Raw genomic sequence first — 19894 nt, 5'->3', positions numbered from 1 at the left:
GGATGTGTACAGGGACATTTCAGAAACAAAGAAACAAAAGACTCAATCTACAAGCAAAAAAATTTGTCCTCAAGGGAAACTGTAGTGGTAATAAAAATGTTTTGTCATCTTTTATTTGGTGGCAACTGAATATGAACAGAAAAATGGGGTGATGTGAATGTTGACCCTAACAAGATCCACACATTCTTTCAAGATCAGACACAGACCGACAGACAGAGATGAGGAGAGAAAGGAGAGAGAAGGGAAAGAAGGGAGAGCGAGAATGATCAGTAAACATGGAAGAGAAATGCCAACTGCAGTCCCAAATTAACAGCTCAGTGTTCCATCTCTCTGGAGCTCAAATTCACTTTTTAAAAGTCTTACTGGACACCCTATAAGGCTGTCTTATGTGTACACAGACACACAAACACAAATGAGATTAATAGTTCTCTGCTCCCGTCCAAAAATAGCACATTGTGAATTTGTGAGTCGTAAGGCTGCTTTGCTGCAGTGGCTGATGGGAGAGTGAAAGCAGCGGCGCCTGCGTCTGATCTCTTCCTTCTGAAGGTGTTAGAAATTGCAAGGTGAACATTGCTTCTGCGCCAGTGCCGAATTCTGAGCTTCAAAGAGAAATGCACTGCTCGCAATAGGGCGACAAGTGGAGAGAATGGAAAATGAGAGAGAACGAAGAGAGCTCACATCTCCGTCTGACATTCCCCGTGCTCATCAATCTCTCCGGATGGATCACAAAGCCCCCCCTCCCTTGCTTCCTGCCCCACAGACAGAGCTCCGGGCTGGGCTTGGGCCAGGACTACCCCCCTACCGTAGTGTCCATCCAACTACTGTCTGTTACCATGCAGTCTGGAGCTTTGGGTGGATGGGGATCCTATCAAACCCAGATAGCAGCAGTGCTGTAGAAGGGGGCCAACAGGGAGGACCAGGCTGGTTGTAGTGGGTGTAGGCCAGGGGAGGAGAGGTGTAGATAGATGAGGGGTTGTAAAACTGGAGCAGAGGGGTGGAAAGTGGAGGGATTCTACCTCATCCTGGGAATTTTCCACCCTTCCCCCTGGGCTTGCCATTTGAGAGGGGAGAAGGGCAGACCTAGCCCTCATTCTGTAACCAATGACTTTTTTTTAAGATACAACCAATCCAATGATCTGAATGATAAACTTAAATAAGTGAGTGACAGAGTTAAGAGAAAACAGTGCAGTGGTCTAGAAGATGTCTGAGAGATAGAGGAGTGATCAAGGCAGCCATATTATCTCTCAGAGTAGGGATGTAATCTAAAGAGTGTGTCTGCAATCAGGCAGAGAAGTCAGAGGGAGTCAGGCTAATCTGTACCATCATAACATAAACCCTAGTGGTTTGGAAGAAGAGACTATTCTCATAAATAGGCTACATAACAATCCATTAAGCCTAGAGTTAAAAAAATATATATATATAAAATAATACAGTGTTCTGGAATAAGAGGGAGTGCTCTCAAGGAGGACACATGACACAGCTGGTGAGGTTAGAATTCTGAGGCTTCTGTAATGTCTGGGGTCGTCCTCTGCTAAAGTGCTCTTTTACTAGAGACAGCCTACAGGCCGTTAGGGTTACCATGCTCCTTACAGAGATATCCCTTTCATGTCAGGGTAAGGGACCGAACAGATGGGGACCTGATATAGACCCCTACTCCACACCCTAACTTATTATTGATAACGTTGCACTTTTCCACTACGGCTCTCAAAGTCTAACAACAACTGAACTCCGTCCAACTTCTCAGACTTTATCACACACTGATCAAGTCTGGATGGGAATAACAGCGTGCCATTAAAGTGTAACAGAGTTGAAACTGTTCCAATACAAGATCAGAACCAAATACCTAAGCCCTTCCATTAAGCTGATAAAATCGTTGAGAGGCCAAAACAACCTCCCACTGCATGGAGTTTGGCAACAATCTAGGAATGCAAAGATAATGAGACTACTTGGCACTTTTTACAAGGAGCCGTGTATAATATTGTCCTGGATATTGGAATGCCAAGAATTGTAAAAAAAAGGTGTGTCTGCTGTTAGCACAGCAGGGCTAAAAGACGTTGCACGCCATATGCTAGGGTGTGTATTTCACATGATACTATATTGCAGAGCAGCTTTTAAGTGTATATATCCGTTTTTGTGATTGATAAGACGCATGTGTTCAGCATGTGCACACTTACTATGCCTGACCAAGCGCATGTGTTTGACATTATGGGTCACTCTCTCTTGATCCCTGCCCTGACCCCAGCACCTCCTGGCTCTGACTAAACTATGCCCAGGGCCCGCCAGGTCAGGGTACCCTGTGCTCAGTGTTTCACCCACACCTCCTGGAGATGAGAGACCTCGTCCAGCCGCTAGCTAGACCCCGTGCCAGCCAGCCAGCCAGCAGCCCTGGCAGTGCCAGACATAGTCACACCCTGGTGACACACCCCATAGAGGCCTTTTACTGAAGACTTTCACTGTGAAGAGAGGGAGTACATGTGAAAGGAGAGAGAAAGTGTGTGAGATAATGTATGTGTGTGAGAGAGATAGAGGTGAATGAAAGGTGAGTAAAGATGGATGGAGGGAAAGAGGAGGAATGAGAGGTTGAAAGAGAACAGAAATGGCATTTATCCATCATGCTATACGGCCTACGTGGGAAATGTAACTTTTCACCATACTTTGAGGAAGTAAGCATTTTTACAGATAAAGAGTAATTCTGATCAAATGTCCCAGATAATGTGTTTAAAACCAGTCTAACAAGGCAATCAGTGTCTGAAGGCTTGTTAATGGCCCCGGCTCAAACCACCTCAGAGGCCAAAACTAACAGCTCTCCTACCATATCAACACTTAGCTTCTTCTGAAGTAGAAAGGCAGATCTTTCTATCACAGTACTGGCCTAAAGTTCTCTCTCTCTCTCTGAAGCCCAACAGAGATCATCAGAACATGTGAGAAGGAGAAAGAGCAACAGAGGGAGGGAGAGAAGAAAGGGATGAGCAGTAGTGCTGGGGTGGTCCTCGTCTTCAACTTACAGTGTGTGGTTTGAGATCTTGTCTGGCTGTAGTTTCAGGGTCTTTGTTCTTTAGGATTCACTCACGCACTGTGAGGCCAGTAATGAAGTTCTGGACGCTGATGATCACGAGAAGAGTTGATCCACCCTACAGAGGAGCTTTGACTGCTTCGTCATACTTAGTCTGGCATTGCCAACACTAAACCTACTGTGACTTAGCCTGCAAGAAATTCCCAAAACATAGACAACCTTCCCTGGCCTTGATAGCAAAAGCTTGCTTACTGTAGCATTTCCTGGCCTTCGATAGCCTAGCATAGCATTTCCTGGCCTGGCCTTGCCTTGCTGCATGCCCTAGTTTGACATTAGCCTAGCACTGTACAAGACATGATTAACTCCCCATAAGATTTGTGTTGGCTAGCGAGGGTGCGGAGGGGGAAAGGAAAGGGACTGTGGTGAGCGAGGAAGGAAAACATCAGCCCAGTCTAGGCAAATAAAGGAAACGCACGCACCGCTCACACACACACACACACACACACATCACTTGAAGACCTTAGACATCACTAGAAGACGTTTGCTGGTCATTCCAACTCTGACCTGTTCATGCAGCCACTAGACTGTGACTGCTGTTGGCGGCACATCTACACACACTGAAACACACACAGATAAATGAATTAGAGCTTCAGAGAAGGTTTATGAGCGGCGAGCCCCGTATGCGGCAGGAAACCACAATGCCAATGAACACACATAAAACACTCAATGAATGCGCATACACACAGAATCTCCATCCACCCGGCCATGGTTGAGCAGAGAGAAGCACTTCATCAACCAAGCAACTGCATGGAAAGACACCAGTCTACTTCACAGTCACCCGCCAGACAGCAGGAACATTGACAGATGTTGAGGGGATGGTCGTTCAAAGATAAAACTATCATCACCCGTACTGTTTCCTATGGGACAATGAGCTTCATCTCGACCAACCTAAATGCTACAACAAAGGGAGATAGAGGAAGGAAGGACAGAGAAAGGCAGGGGAAGAGCTGGAGGCAGAGAAGGGGCCTGTGCTTCAGAACTAGTACAGCAGCAATAACAACCAAACCACACAGCTCCATATTGCACGGCTGTGAGACATTTAGTATTGAAACAACATTTCCCAACATTTTTACCAGGCTTCTCAATCAAAATAAACTCATGTTTGCTTTTCTCCCTTCAGAGAGAGAACGCGGGAGAGCTGGGAGCCTAGAGAGGTGTTGCAGCTGGGAAATTCCATGGTAACGGAATTACACAAAAGTATCCACTCACTACTGTAAGTTGCTCTGGATAAGAACATCGGCTAAATTACTAAAATGTAAATGTGCACTTTAAAATGTATTCCAAACAAAAACCAGTAATTTTAAAGTTTAACAAACCATACAACTATGCACAACGACTACTTTAAACAACTTACACAGAACTGTCCAGATGCAAAGTCAAAATCTCCCTCAGTTTTTTATGCGACCAAGTTTCCCAAAAACTCTGTTAAAGGGATACTTTGGGATTTTGCCAATGAGGCCCTTTATCCAATTCCCCAGGGAATGCCATTTTTATGTCTCCGCGTGCGGTTTGAAGGAAGTTGCTAACTAGCGCAATTGCTAACTAGCGTTCGCGCAGTGACTAGAAGTCTATGGGTATCTGCTAGCATGGACTTCCAGTCATTGTGCTAACGCTAGTTAGCATTGGCTCGCCAAACTACCTATAACTTCCTTCATACTGCACACAGAGACATAGAAATGGTACACACAAGTTCATCTGACTGAGGGGTAGTAGATAAAATCCCAAAGTATCCCTTTAAATATCTGGTCCGAATTAAGATTCAAAAGATGTCTGCAGAAAGAACGGGGTGTCAGACTTTCGTGTTTCCACTTCCACAGCCCGGCTCCTGGGACTCACTGGGCCATGGCCTCAGTGGACCTGCTCTGACTTGGGGCAAAGTCAAGGCCTCTGGGGCTTTTCAGGCTGCATTTACATAACAATGACTAACTGTGAACAAGAGTTTACACCTTCGACGGTTAACACCTTCTCAAAAAGCAACTGTTTTGATTATGCAGAGGTTGTTGATTCTGCTCTGCACAATTCCAGCTATGGAAACGATTCCCCTAATATTACATCATACACAAGTGTAACAGTAAGTGAAGTGATTTACACCCAGTAACAGAATTACAGTAATGGAATTGCATAATGCTCCCTGATCTGCACTATACAGAAATGCATAATTATGGATATGAACGTAAATCTCTTCAAAGTGATGTATCTTGAACAGGATAATATAGAAACATACAATATCATCCTTTGCATACACTACCGGTCAAAAGTTTTAGAACACCTACTCATTCAAGGGTTTCCCTTTATTTTTCCTATTTTCTACATTGTAGAATAATAGTGAAAACATAAAAAACTATGAAATAACACTTATGGAATCATGTAGTAACCAAAAAAAGTGTTAAATTAAAATATATTTGAGATTCTTCATACAGAAGATAGCCCTATTTGGTAAAAGACCAAGTCCATATTATGGCAAGAACAGCTCAAATAAGCAAAGAGAAATGACAGTCCATCATTACTTTAAAGACATGAAGGTCAGTCAGTACGGAACATTACAAGAAGTTTCTTCAAGTGCAATCGCAAAAACCATCAAGCGCTATGATGAAACTGACTCATGAGGACCGCCACAGGAATGGAAGACCCAGAGTTACCTCTATATGGTATTATTCTACACACTGGCTATTATTCTAACAAGCTCCGCACCCAAACAAGAACTAATTTGTTTGGTCCGGACTGAACCAAATCTGAACTAATCATAGACATCTATGTTTCAAAAGTTTGGAAATCACAGTACAGCAGAGTACAGTTCAATACAGTACATTATATTTTACTCTAGTGTGCTCTACCGTACTGAACTCTACCATACTGTACGTTTCTTTACTGTACTCTACTGTGCTTTGCTGTACTGTGCTATCCAAACTTTGTGAAACCTAGACATCTATGATTGGTTCAGATTTGGTCCAGTTACCAATCATGACGTCTATGTTTTGGCCAAATCTATAGCTGGTCCGGACCTAAAATCAACGCCTGTACAAGTTGAAATCAAGGCTGGTCCGGACTGACCAAATAACTACTTTTCAACGTCCATGGACATCCGGTGCTCAGTTACTGATTTTTCAGTAATTCTGTTACCGATTTTGATCAGTAAAAACACTAACTAATTGGTAGGTTGACCTTTACTTGTTACTTCTGTTAACTTTCATTATCCTCCCTTCTCATGAGGGAGATACCTTAAGATATTTTCACATTTATGTGGGTTTTTGGTAACGCATTACAAGGCAATGTTTCTTTAACTTACAGAACACAAAACATTTCTCAAAAAAGTGTGGATATTAGTTGGCAGTGGTCTTTACTTCAACATTATTGTGATTTTCTGGTAGATATTTTCTAAGACCTCTTTTTCATCTGTTTGACCAGAAATCAAAGCCATTACTTATGCCACATTTTTCAGATGGAAAATGGTATCTATGCCTTAATTTCTCAAAAATATAGACTCTTAGCTTCATTTGACACCCAATTTGATATTCTCCTATTAACTTCACGTTGGTGCTCATGGGTCCTTTTACATGGAAATGACCAGCTGTTGGTTTTGGCGTGAGTTGAAATGCCCACTGGAAGCACCGGCATTCTGACAAACTCACTCACACCTAATCCTTTGTTCTAAACCAAAACAACAATGGCGTCTGGATGAAGGACGGTAAGACCTGCCAAATCCTGGTTTTAACCCAGTTGAACACAGCGGGAGCCAGACCCGGCTGAGATAACCAATGCAGAGAAAAGAGAGGCAAATAAAACAGACTAACAATCTATAAAGCACCACACCAGACCCCATGGCTAAGGTCCTTCAACATTGGATTACCAGCTGAATGGAGAAGTAGTGTTTCACTACGTTCCAGGTAGCTAGAACACATTAGGGAGCAAAGCGAGGGGGAATAAATGAATGAATAATTTCACCACACGCACCCACACACAAAGATGTGGCATGAGATATGTGAGCCGAAGCGAGCTGTTGTTGTGTCTACATGTGTCAAACACAGTCTACTGACAGCGAGCATACAGGGAAATCTCCCAAAATAGGCAGTGTTTTCTCCGCTATTCAGTCACAATCATTATTGTGGGTACACTGTCAGTGTGGGTTTGTGTGTGAGAGAGAGAGAGTGAGTTGAGACAGAAATTGTGTTTTTCCATTGAGACTTACCCCCACACCAGTGTTTTATATTAATGTAAGCTGTAGTGTTATTGTTTCCATCAGGAGTATGACACTAAAGACTTGTGGCGAGCAGAATCAACAACCTCTGCATCATTCAAGACTGTTGCTTTGTAAGGTGTTAAAGTTCACAGTTACAGCCCTTCTACACTATAGCCATCGGGCGTCCGGCATTGCCATCAGCCATTGAGGAAATGCTTCCCTTCAAATCAATCAAAGCTGCATTACTGCCCGTGTTGCGTCACGTCCAATGGCAGTGTCCATGCTCAAGAAGCACAGAGGTTAAATTCTCGATGGATGACACGCGCGTTTCTATCTTGGTTGTATACAGCCTCGACTATACACCACTGGTTATTTTACTAAGATTTACGAAGTCAAGAAGCTACTACTAGCTAGCTATATCGACTAAGTTCACAATGTAAACAAAAGCAACTTGTGATATTAGAATATAATTTAGTACAACCACTAGCAACAACTGAATGAGTATTTGTGAAAAACTGGACCAAAGCTATTGTACTTGCGTATAATCGTTGAATATGCTACAGTACAGTAGGCAAAATAGAATAAAGATGCTCTTCCGCTCTCAAAACAACGCACTCTGTGTAGCAGGTAAAACGTCACATTGATGCGGCACATATAGTGGAGCTGAAGAGCTAGCAATTATTATGTAAATGCCAGCTGAAAAGTTCCCAGGACCTTGCCTTGACTCCAAGTTCGAGCAGGTCCGCTGGACCCATGGCCCAGTGAGACACGGCTGCCGGCCCGCGTAGATGGAAAAGAAAAGTCTAAGCCTTTTGGGTAAAACACTGGAGTACATTTCTCAATGTAAATGCACCAAAAGGGAATCCAAGGACATCAACACATTTCTGGAATGCAAATCATGAAAGGATTTCACACTGTGAGCAATAGAAAGAGAGGGAGAGACAGAGGAGGAGGAGGGAGAGACAGCAAGCCTGTGCTTCTATTCTGATCATGCAGGAAACATATGACAGCTAGCCTCTCATGTATGAATACTCCATATGGCTGTCCCTCACACTGCAATGAACCAAAACACCAGGATAGAGGCCTCATTAAGGAACACAGAGACACACGCACACACACTTTACTGCCCACCTGTATTCCCACAGTGTATCATTCCCCTCTTTCTCTAGACCTCCATTACACGCCACCTCTTTCAGCAGTCGCCAGGGACCAGGAACTGAGGCAAGCTGTCCCCAAGGCTCTGCTAGAGGCACGCTGGCACAGGACCAGCCAGCCCACACCACTGCCAGCTGGCCAGCCTAGTCACAGACACTGCTTTACCTAACTACTGCCCTGCCAGCCTCTTAAAGACTGGGTACTCAACCCAACTCAGAGCCTACTCAACCCACATACTGAAAATAAATGACACAGAGGGTAGTTCTGGGTACCAGGCTATACCCATATACTGCCAGTTTACCACAGCCTGGTACTTAAAGACATCCATCAATTTTAATGTTTTAAAAACGATATCCCAAGTATAAATACCGTAAAGTACACACAGGAAAAGGGGAAAAGCAAAATAGTGTTGTTTTTTACACAACTGCACATTTCAAGGAATAGGGCATTCAAGGAGACTGTCTGATGGGAATTCTTGATGTCATCTGCCTCCCTCTTGCTTGAGGACCATAAGAGGAAATGCCTCCCTACCCACGTGTACCTTGAGGATACCTGGACCACCTACTGAGATGTGCCTTTTGTTAAGTAAATCAGGTGATAAATGTGCTGAAAGGGAGACTGGAGTAGGACAATAAAACACAGGGGTGGGTGGTATAACCACACTTTCACTAAGCAGCCACACAGGCATATCTACGCCAAATATATTTTCAGCATCTAAATAAATCACACCTCTCACTCGTCAGGTCATAAACTTACACACACAGTCACAGAAAGAGAAAAGTCTCAACCCAGCAGATCGTAATGGGACACAAAGCAGCCAGACCATACTGCCCAACCCAAAAGGAGCTGTATTCTTCTGAGAGACATGTCATGTAATGTTGACATAGCAGCAAGAGGAAATGTACAGTGTAAATGTTGAGCAGAGGGCCCGTTTGGTGCTGCTAATGCCCGTTTTGCATTACCCAACCAGCCAGTGAGTCAGTCCAGATAACATGACCCAGTCCTCAGCAGACAGAGCTCTGAGCTTAGAGACACTGATAGCCAAACACAGCTGCTGTGTGTGGGTGGGTGTCTCTCTCACACCTGGTCTCCCCTCTCACTCAAAGCACCCAACACAAAGGTCTTACCCATTTCAGAAAGAAGATGTGGTATATTACCAAATAGGAGGCAATGTTTATATGTCCCCATTTCAAACAGCCGGTTATTTCCCACTTTCTTGTATGTATATGCCATATATACATACCAGTGGGAAACTGGAAAATTGGGAGTGGTGGGAGGTGTTGTTAAACCATTTGGACTGTTTGCATTTCAAATTAGGGAGGTGTTAAACAATTGAAGTGTTAATGAATTTACTGCCTAAAAGCAGAGAACCATTCACTCAGACCCAATTCCTGTATTTTGGTTAAAGACTCTGAAAATGCAGGAATCATGAGGTCTTTTAGCCCCTACCCCTTTATACCAAAAAGCAGTTCAAAAGAAGCAGACGTGGTAACTTATTGGAAACTTTGTGTACTCCGAATTAGTGAGCTATTTTTTCCCCCACTCTCCTTTCTAAAAAAGAAAAGACCACCCCTCCTTTTATCCTTTCATCTGCCAAACAACCTTGTGCTACAGCGAGACAAGGGGTCAGAGTTCAGACATCAGCCAGGGTCACTTCCTATTTAAGATACTTTGAAGAGGTAGGGTTTCAGATGTTTTCGGAAGATGGCCAGGGACTCTGCTGTCCTAGCTTTAGGGGGAAGCTGGTTCCAACATTGGGGTGCCAGGACAGAGAAGAGCTTGGACTCGACTGAGCGGGAGCTGCCCTCCTGACAATAAAAGGCTACTAAAATGTGCAGTTTTGTCACACAACACACTGTCAAGTTTTGAGGGAACCTGCAATTGGCACGCTGACTGCAGGAATACCCACCAGAACTGTTGCCAGATAATTTAATGTTAATTTCTCTACCATAAGCCGCCTCCATCGTTCCATTTTGACACTAGAATTAACATTTCTGACTCATATCAATGCCACATAGACCCAACTTCTCAGGTTTTAAAATGGCCTAAGGGGCAGTTGACCTTTAACAAACATTTAAATCTAAGACAAGAACAACCTTTTTTATGTAGGCCTAGCTTTATTGACAATGTGGAATTTGAAAAGAGAGCAATAGCACGAAAGAAGGGTATTAATGGAGAGAAAGAGGCTATTCTCATTGATTAACATTTAAGGAGAGGCAGCGCAACAAGATTTACATTTACATAATATGTACATAAACTTTTCAATTTACATAACATCCTTACCTTACCTGCCTGCCAACGTGACATTCTTGCTCTGCAGCTCCAAATTTACCATAAATATCAGTAGCCACTGACTAGCCAGTAAGATTGCAAACTATTCAACAATGCGAGCAGCGTTTCCTCTACAACATTCTCTACACTTGAATAATGCAACGAAACCATATTACATTCTTGAATAATGCAACAATTCACAAGCATGTTCAGACAATTAAAGGGTTTATTTTTTCGTTCATACATGCATTAGCCTAGCTAAATGTAGCTTGCAAGACAACACAACTAGCTGTGCTAGCTAATAACGTTACCATATCAAAACATCAACATTTACCCCTCTCATTCGAATATGAAAGTACAGTTTCAGTGTATTTAAGTTAACTTAGAACAATCCAGGCTTCATTTTAGGAGGTAAATGCAACACTGTGACTGAAAACGTCGCTAATTCCCCAGGTGAGTTGATCAGCTTCTTGCTGCATGCTTCTTACCTGGATGGGGGCTCAGAGCAGCCAAAGGGGGGGAAAACACCCTTTCTTAAAACCAGTTAAATGTAACTAAATGTAATTGAAAATGTCATATGTAATCCCCAAAAGTAATTATTTATCATGAGGGCCATAAACAATAACTAGTAATGCTGCATACTCCAAGAAAGGTTAAAATCTCACCTTTCTTGTCAAATGTTTTTAAAATGTCTGAGGTGTAGTCACTTTTGAGGACACAAGCTCAAGTACACAGTACAAATATGATAAAAATAAAAAATGAAATATTTTATATGACGTATTTCCTATTCAACAAAACTATGAATAAGGCTTGATAAGGTCCTCTGTAGCTCAGCTGGTAGAGCACGGCGCTTGTAACGCCAAGGTAGTGGGTTCGATCCCCGGGACCACCCATTAACAAAAATGTATGCACGCATGACTAAGTCGCTTTGGATAAAAGCGTCTGCTAAATGGCATATTATTATTATTATTATTATTGCTTGAAATTACTTATATGATATGATTTCTGAATATAGTATAATCAAATTATAAAATGACTAACTATAAGATGTCACCTTCCTTATAACTGTTAAATACATATATGTATGTTTAGTTTTAGAGAAAATCTGCATATTTTCTAAAGGTCTCTCTTGATCAAAACATCTGCCCTCATCGCTGTGAATGTCTCACAGAGCTCTAACTTGGCTTCCTGAACTCGTTAGAAACTCGCCTTTGATCTCATGTTAATCTATGACAAACATAAATCTATGAACTACTTTAGATTAATGGCTATAAAATCGATCTCTGGATGTGTTACAGTGATGAAACCACTCTCCCCTGCTGAGTTACGATGTAAGGACTGCAGGCATGTGCTTTGTCAGTGGCTGTGGGGTAGGGTTAAGCCAGGAGTTGATGCACAGTCGGAAGACCGAATAAAATGGTAGCAGGGACATCCCAGCTTCAAGTGGTTTCACATCATACGTCACAAAATTTTTTGAACCGGTACCAGAACCACGCAGGTCCCCTAAACAGGGACTTTACATCAATTAAGATACAGCAACAATTTTAGAACGTAACAGGCTGTCACAGCAATTTCAGGTAAAACTTAATAAAACAAGTTTCAAATATTGTGAAAATGTCTATACATTACAGCTCTCAAATATAGGGAAAATATCTATACATTACAGCTGTTTGAAAAAAATTGCTCTATTAGTATTTTTGCTTTATGAATGTTGAGCTGAACGAGACAATTCTGTTTACACTGCCCTGCTTAAGGGGGGCAACTGCCGGGCAAGTGTTGTGCGCGACCTCCGGAGGTAGCATTTGAGACGTGAGAAATACGCAAGTTTACATTACAGTAATGTCTTTCGAGAATCGATACCTCTAGAATCTCTCAAAATTCTCCTTCATTCGTGAGAATAGAGCCAAAGCTAGCGACTGAAAACCAGCCTGTTAACAGTAGGGGCTCCAACTCTCCCCTCATTGGGAATGCAAAGCCTGCTGCAGAAGAGTGAGAAGAGAATAGAAGAGGGGGTTGGGGGAATTCTCAAGAGCTAACAAACATACAGGGCTGTAGGAGGAGGGAGGGTAGCCATTGATCTCCCTACTTCCCTCAACAGTGTGCCTCTTCTTCCCCCCCTTCCTTATTCTTTGCCTCTTTATTTTTTGGGGGAGTTCAGTTCATTTTAGCCGACCCCATTGTGATGAGTGAAGGGGTGGGTATGGAGAGGTCTCTGCCCTGCTATACTGGGTCATGCGTGCTGGATTTACACACAGGGATCCCCCGAGACACACACAAAGACAGGCTACCATAAAGCTCATTTTCTGAGAGTGAGATAGAGAGCGAGCGAGAGGAGAGTGTTAGGCTAACTGGGTTGTTCCATTTCTTGCTACTGGCCGTACAACTTCAGTTTCTGGGCCTAACTAACTGACCACCTGACGCTCTAAGGGACCATAGCTTTGATGGAACTGATAAAAGTCGGGAAATTCTGGGAAGTGAAGAGGCCAAAGTGGTGTTCTATGACTAAGGAAAAACATAACTGTAGCCCAATGTTTTGGTCTATTTAAGTGAGATAGTTGCAGAGGAACATTCCCTCCTGATTTTTAACTCTCAGCATGGCATCCCAGGGGAAGGTTTGTACGAGAGACCAGGAAGGTGGGAGAGTGAAAAAAAAGAAAGAGGATAAGAGCAAAAACAGAAGGAGAGGTAGCTAGCTAACTTATAAACACTGAAAGCCGATTTGGTCTGAGAACATACAAAAAAATACTTTTACAAATAAGGTATGTGGGAATCCCATTAGAACCGAGCAGATAAATGATCTAGTCTACCACGCCGTAGTGTACCAACTGATTTAAACCCAGCAGCTGGCCCAGGCCAGTCAACTCAGGAGGGAAGGAAAGGAGATCAACTCTGTGGTCATACTGTAAGTCACTACTGTTGTCCAGACCAGAAGAGAAAATATACTGTGTGTCCCAAATGGCACCCTATTCCCTTTATAGTACATTGAAAAGGGCCTATATAGGGTGCCATTTGGGACACAGCCGTATTCTGGAGACTGGACCGTCAGTCCTTCATCTGGAACAACGCTGTTCACCATTTCATTCATTCCTGGCCTTGGCGAGGGGAGATGGGGAGTTAAAAGGGGCTGAAACAAGGGGGCTTGAGTACCTCACCACCTGGAGCAAGGCTAAAACACACAAAACAACCCACAGGTAATGAAAATGTTGCCATGGCTAGTCTCCTGCAGCATTGGAAGCGAGGAAGCATACTGCTTCAGAGCTGAGCTATTTCACTAGGTTCTTCTGGACACGTCAAACATCTTTACACACTTCTTAAAGTGCTCCAATAAGTCAACAAGACTGGTCCCTGGTCCCAAAACCTTGCCTATGAACAAATGCTATGTGGAATTGTAAACAACTGCTTAAACGTAAAATCAATAGAATATGAAGGGAGACTTCTGTACAATGACAGAGAGCCCATAAACCGAAAAGGAAGATCACCCCATAACAACGTTCTAGAACTTGTGAAAAAACAGAACACAGCTTTTAAGAGGAGAGGTCAGTGGGAGTTCAGGCATTGGAACAAAGGAGTAGCAGCTCATCCTGTCATAGAAACATGCGCCAGGGAGTAAAGTAGCCGGGGGGCCGGGAGGAGGGCAACAGACGGAGGCCCACCACAGAGACCCAGCCACCCCAGCACGGCTAAGTGTGATGGATGTGAGGGCCAGGGCCGGTAACCGTCCGGACCGTGTGGCTGGTTAGTAGAGGCCTTCTCAATGGGGCTCCTCATCGTGAGAGATGGGTCCCACCCAGACACTGACTAAGGAGCCCAGAACCAAGGCAACATAGTCACCACAGGATCAGGCAATACTGGTCTAGATGAAGCCATCTTTCTGAGTGTACGTGGGCGTTTTGGGGGGGGACATTTCTGCATTGTCTACTACATTGCAATTTAGAAAATGAATGTGTCATAATTTAAAGCAATAGATGTTTTTTCCTCAACAGAACATGCACACACAGAGAGAGGCGTTCCTAATAACTAGCAAAACACACCAGGGCTTCACATGTAGCTTAGCACTGGGTTTTGTGTCTGCAGGGTCGATAGCAACCTAAGCTATTACAAGAGCAGCATAGCCAGCTTTGAAACTGCTCTGCAGAGAAACATCAGCAATTCTGATTATTTTGGTACATTTTATTATTTTAGTTTGTCTTTTGACCAATGGGAGAGACAAAGAGAGTGAGGAGAGATAGACGTGTCGACAGAGGTCTAACCAAGCTTATAATGCATTCCCTCTGCTCTGCTTTGGTCGCTAGGCCTAACTGTAACTAAAGGCTATACTGTAGGCCTGGGTTGGTGTGTCTCAACAGTTGAGAGAGAATACATCCACTAGTGCAGTGGTCACCAAACTTTACTGTGTCAAGATCACGTTCGCAGTCAAAAAGCAAGCAGAGATCTACCGCTCTGAATTTTAAAAAACATGACTTTAATTTTTTTTACCATTAACCTATTAAAAACTGTTCTGTAGGAATACATTATCACAACATATTGGCTATATGCTTGGCCCGCCAATATTGTTCTTCTCAGACCATATCATATTTCAAAACTCGAGCTTTGATAACAAAATAGATCAGTTCAGGTAGCACTTGCAAGGCACAGCTGAGCATAAATTGAAATAATTTGCTTTGGTATTTTACTGGTCTGATGGTACCTGCATCTGATGGTCATGGTGCTTTCAAGACAACTGGGAACTCTGGAAAAAAAACTAGGTCAAATCATGATGTCCGAGATCTTCAGGTCGGAGCTCTAGAAAGATGCCAGAGTTCCCAGTTGTCTTGAACGCACTGAAGTCTGAGATTTCTGAGTTCCCAGTTGTTTTGAACACAGCATTAGTCTGAGCGGAGGGAGAGAGCAGCAGAGGGTCTGCCTCTCACAGTCCCTGCTCACTACTTTTCTCCGGTGAGACTGACCATAGGGGACACTGTCCTCCACCTGATGGCGAAACTCAATTCAGACCGCATCTGCCTTATGCACAAATTCATGTTGTTCCTCTGACCAGAGAAAGTGAAATACTCTTCGATATTAAAATAGACACGATGAGCTGCTAATAATAAAAATGCAGGCATATCGATACACTTGGCTACTCATTAATTCCATTTGCAGCGCGAGTTGAAGTAGGGAGAAGTGTGTTTTATGTTTTGTAAAGGTGTTGAATAAAAACGGTGTTGACAGTGCTGAATAAAAACTTAACATAAACTCACTCATAAAAACAGCGGTCATCATTTTAAAAGTTATGAAATGTCAAGTAGGCTAGTAACAAACTTAGCTGTGGCTGGGGTTGGGAAAGCTGTAGGCACAGTGATTTGAGCTATCCGATTTAGCCACAGCTCTCCCGGTCCGCCAGGTAGGCGAAGTTTGTCTTTCAGACAAATTAAATGGTTAAAAATGGGAACAATTTGCCTACCCAGGGTTTCCGAATTAAGTGCACCTACCACCAACAGCACAACACAAAAAAAGAAAGGGAGCACAAGCCTTTAACGTTGGCTTTTCTACAGAAATGTTTGGTGATTGACTAGGAATGCCTTGAAGATCGACCAGTCGATCGGCCAGCTGGTGACCACTGCACTGGTATATAAAATATCAACCACAACATCTGTTTAACTTTAGATTTTAAACTTCAAAACCAGCTAAAATTGGATCAATAATTTTTCATTCTAAATTAAAACAATTTCAACCATTGAATGCCCTACAAATGCTTGTAGGGGTAGGCCTACTCACTATTCACCAAAGCTCCTCTTCTACCCACAGAAGCACTTGATTATCTACGCATTAAGTTACAAACACGATTGAGAACATAGGGTTTGTCTGTTCAACCAGGCTCCCTTGATAATTGAATAACTCACTGACAGATTGTATCAATTTGACCCATTGACTCAAGAGACCATGACAGCGCAGTGGCACACATCAAATTATAAACAAGACCAGGGTTTGGGGATTTGGTTGGTGTTGCATTACATCCACAGATTTGGAGTTAAGAGGACAATGTGAGGTTTGGTTAATTAAAGAGCAGCAAGAATGGTCTAGCCTAAACCACTGTTAGAAACCACACCATGAGCCCAGGAATTTTGTACAGTTTATCCGATTATTTTGTGCATCGTGTCTTTTTTTCCTGTCATATTCCCCTTGGCTGGAGCACCTCATCCTAACCACAGTATATGGAAAATCCCAGCCTAGCCATAGCCTAGCATTGCTAGAGACCGCTCTACACACCTGGAGCAACAGGCCCGGGCCAGAGCATGTCTGACTGAGCAGCAAACACACAGGTGTCAGGGCAGAGAGCTGCCATCCCATAGCCACATCTCTGCATTTATTTACATGGGCAGATTACTGTTTTAACTGGATTCACATCACCTAGCTGTGTGGTCAAAGAGGTCTGACCAAACACACAGATTTATATCAAAGCAACGCCTGAATTAAATGAGAAATTAGCTAAATGCCAAGTTAGATTTTCACAGCTTGGAAAATAATATGAGTCAACCTAGAATATTGCATTTTTTTAAGGGTAATGCTGAAAATACATTTGGCATGAAATGATTGGGTGGGATGAATCAGAAACGAACAGACCTCCGCCTCAAACCACAAGACAGAGAATATGAGCTTTCATTCAGTGCACTCATTAAAAGTACACCACAGCTAAGGCATGAATATTTGGATAAATAAAATGGATAATATGATATTGCGAGGCCAATTAGAGAAAGAGAGAGAAACAGAGTGAGCAAAATAAAAAACAGAGAACGAGAGAGGAGAGAGAGAAATCGTGAAGCGGGCAAGAGAAGGAGAGAGAAAGAAGAGAGAAATCGTGACTAAGGAGGCTCTGGGGATCAGAGCAGGCCTGAAAGCTGGGTCTCAGTGGTAGGATGGGTAGTGGGGAGATGAAACACAATTTGGGCTGGGCCCCCTACTGACCAGAACTATGGGCCCTGCCTCTGAAGTAACCCCCTGCACCACCACCATACCTCTCACAGCCACCACTAGTTGGTTAGCCATTTGTTGATCAAGAGAGACTACCTTCAAAATTAACAACACAAAACAGTGTTTCCCATTACAGAAGTAGTCTGGGTTATATTTAAAATAACACAGATTTATTTTCTGGGATATTTAGGAAGGTTTATAAAAATTAAGAATAAATCTGTAATGGTGTGCTATTGTGTACAATACACTTTGTATTAAAAAAATAACTACACAGTCCACAAAAATGTCGAGGCAAAATGAAGGTAGCCTACTAATTTCAAACCATCTATAATTAAATTGTACAACAATCAAATAAACAACCAAGCTAATTACTGGTGTTCTCACCATAGCCTACTATCAGGCAAATGGAAAATAAGTATAGGCCGATCAATTTGTTAAATGTTTTCCAGCAAAAATATGATTGTTTTTTTTCCTTCAAATTAACGGCATTTCTAATTCATTAATATGTATCAGTGCCACACTATTCATTAGAATAGGAGCAGTGGTGACAGGGGAAATGTGAACCCAGTGTCTGAAGTTCAAAGAAACCCTCTTCCTCACGCACGCACACACGCGCACACACACACACCAATTTGGCTGTTTTATGCTATAGGCCGTCAAAACATTTGTCACGCCAATAAAAAGGTTCTGAGAAGATAATGCGGCTAACCAATGTTGAAATCCTGCGAGCAAACAATGTTATCAGAATAATTGATCCTCTGAACCCTTCCTATAAGCGATAAAGTTCCAGATAATGTGTCCCAACACCAACTATTTCAAGATGCTGTTACACTGCGACATTGTCAATATCCTTCAAACAGAGCGCCTTTCAGAATGGTTGCTACTGAGCCATTCAAAGGCAAATATGCCGCAAGCTAAGAAAGAACGTGGTTGTAATTGATATAGTTTGATGGAACATTAGTTACATTTCTGACAACAAAGTTACAATAGTGCAGCACTGCAACAATGTACCAACTAAAGATAATGCAAAATAATTTAACAATTGTACCCTAGTGATTGTAATTGAACCAATTCATGATACAATGTGCAATTAGGACTACATACAAAATATTAAAAATTATGTTGTCGAATGTATGTTTAAAAAATAATGTCGAATGTTGATAGAAATCGAAACAAAAAATTGTGGTTACCTGCATGGTGAAGACTCCAAGCTCCTGCGAGGACAGTTTATTCATTTGTACGGCTAAAACTTGTGCCTCCTTCAAGATCGAAAACTCAGTTTCAGCGCCACAAAATCCACAACATAGAAGCGACAAGACTGCCACAAAGCTCCAAAAAACAGCCATGAAGTTACACCAGTGGAGTCTCGAGTGATTATTCCAATTCGTGTATGGAATTCGTGTTAAAATCACGGATCCTTCTCCCCCTTCTCGCCTCGCCATATGATGGCTGGTGTAGTTGAATAGTAAACTGGAAATTCGCTTTGCAGCCCTGAGAAAAACTTCAAGGGAACTACTTCACAACTTCGTAGCTAAACCTGCCCTTTCTTTCAAGAAAAAAATCCTCGACTTTAAACGACGACATCAATGCATATTTTGGAAATCCACGAAGGTAGAAGAATACAATCCATAAAAGCGCTGATAGTTGCGCATTTTTCGATAGATCCTGCTCACTCCGCACCAACTCCAGTAAAACGTGAGCCGGAGATTCACAATGGGGGTGAAAGTAGGAGGGCGCGAGCAAAACAACGGCATGGCGCTTGAGTTTGGAATGGATTGGGATTTTATTTGGAGAACATCTCCCAAAACAACTACGCTACTGTAAAACAATATGCTGGACATATGATCTACCAATAGCTACTGCAGAAGCAACATAGTATTTTATAAAGCAACAAACACTGTGGAATGTCGTTTTTATTTAAATGTTCATCAAGCACATAGAAATGGCATTCTCTAGAGCTTAAGCTCTTTTTTCAATAGGTTGACTGCCATGTCACTGCAGTAATGGTGGCTATTGTAGTCTTTTGACTGTAGAAAAACAGTGATCTCTAAAGTCGTCCCAGGTGAGGCAGGCAGCATGTGAGGGAGGGCCAACTGCCTGTGCAGGAGCCTTATCTAGTCGGTCTGGAACTCACCCATAGGCTACATTTCTCATTTGTGAAATTGAAACAAGCCAGTAAAACCAGGGCCAGAGTCTCCCATAGAACACAATGTCTTCAGTGTCCATAATGTAATTCACAGAACAGACGCACTGGGTTCTAGGCTACTCCA

The 19894-nt window shown here is 42.7% G+C and overlaps 1 protein-coding gene across 1 annotated transcript in view; it reads right to left on the bottom strand.

Annotated features, from left to right (window-relative positions):
- The window catches only part of LOC121540446 (VWFA and cache domain-containing protein 1), an 89264-nt gene extending 69952 nt beyond the window's left edge, over positions 1 to 19312 (bottom strand). Inside the window, exon 1 of the mRNA XM_041849317.2 lies at positions 18815 to 19312. Within this exon, the coding sequence (XP_041705251.1) occupies positions 18815 to 19066 (252 nt within the window). The 5' untranslated portion in view covers positions 19067 to 19312. The remainder of the gene's footprint in view (positions 1 to 18814) is intronic.
- Between the last annotated feature and the right edge of the window lie 582 nt (positions 19313 to 19894).

This window comes from Coregonus clupeaformis, chromosome 26, assembly GCF_020615455.1.
Source record: "Coregonus clupeaformis isolate EN_2021a chromosome 26, ASM2061545v1, whole genome shotgun sequence".
Lineage (NCBI taxonomy): Eukaryota > Metazoa > Chordata > Actinopteri > Salmoniformes > Salmonidae > Coregonus > Coregonus clupeaformis.
The sequence above is the reverse complement of the archived record's forward strand: the minus strand, read 5'-3'. Positions and strand labels throughout refer to the sequence as shown.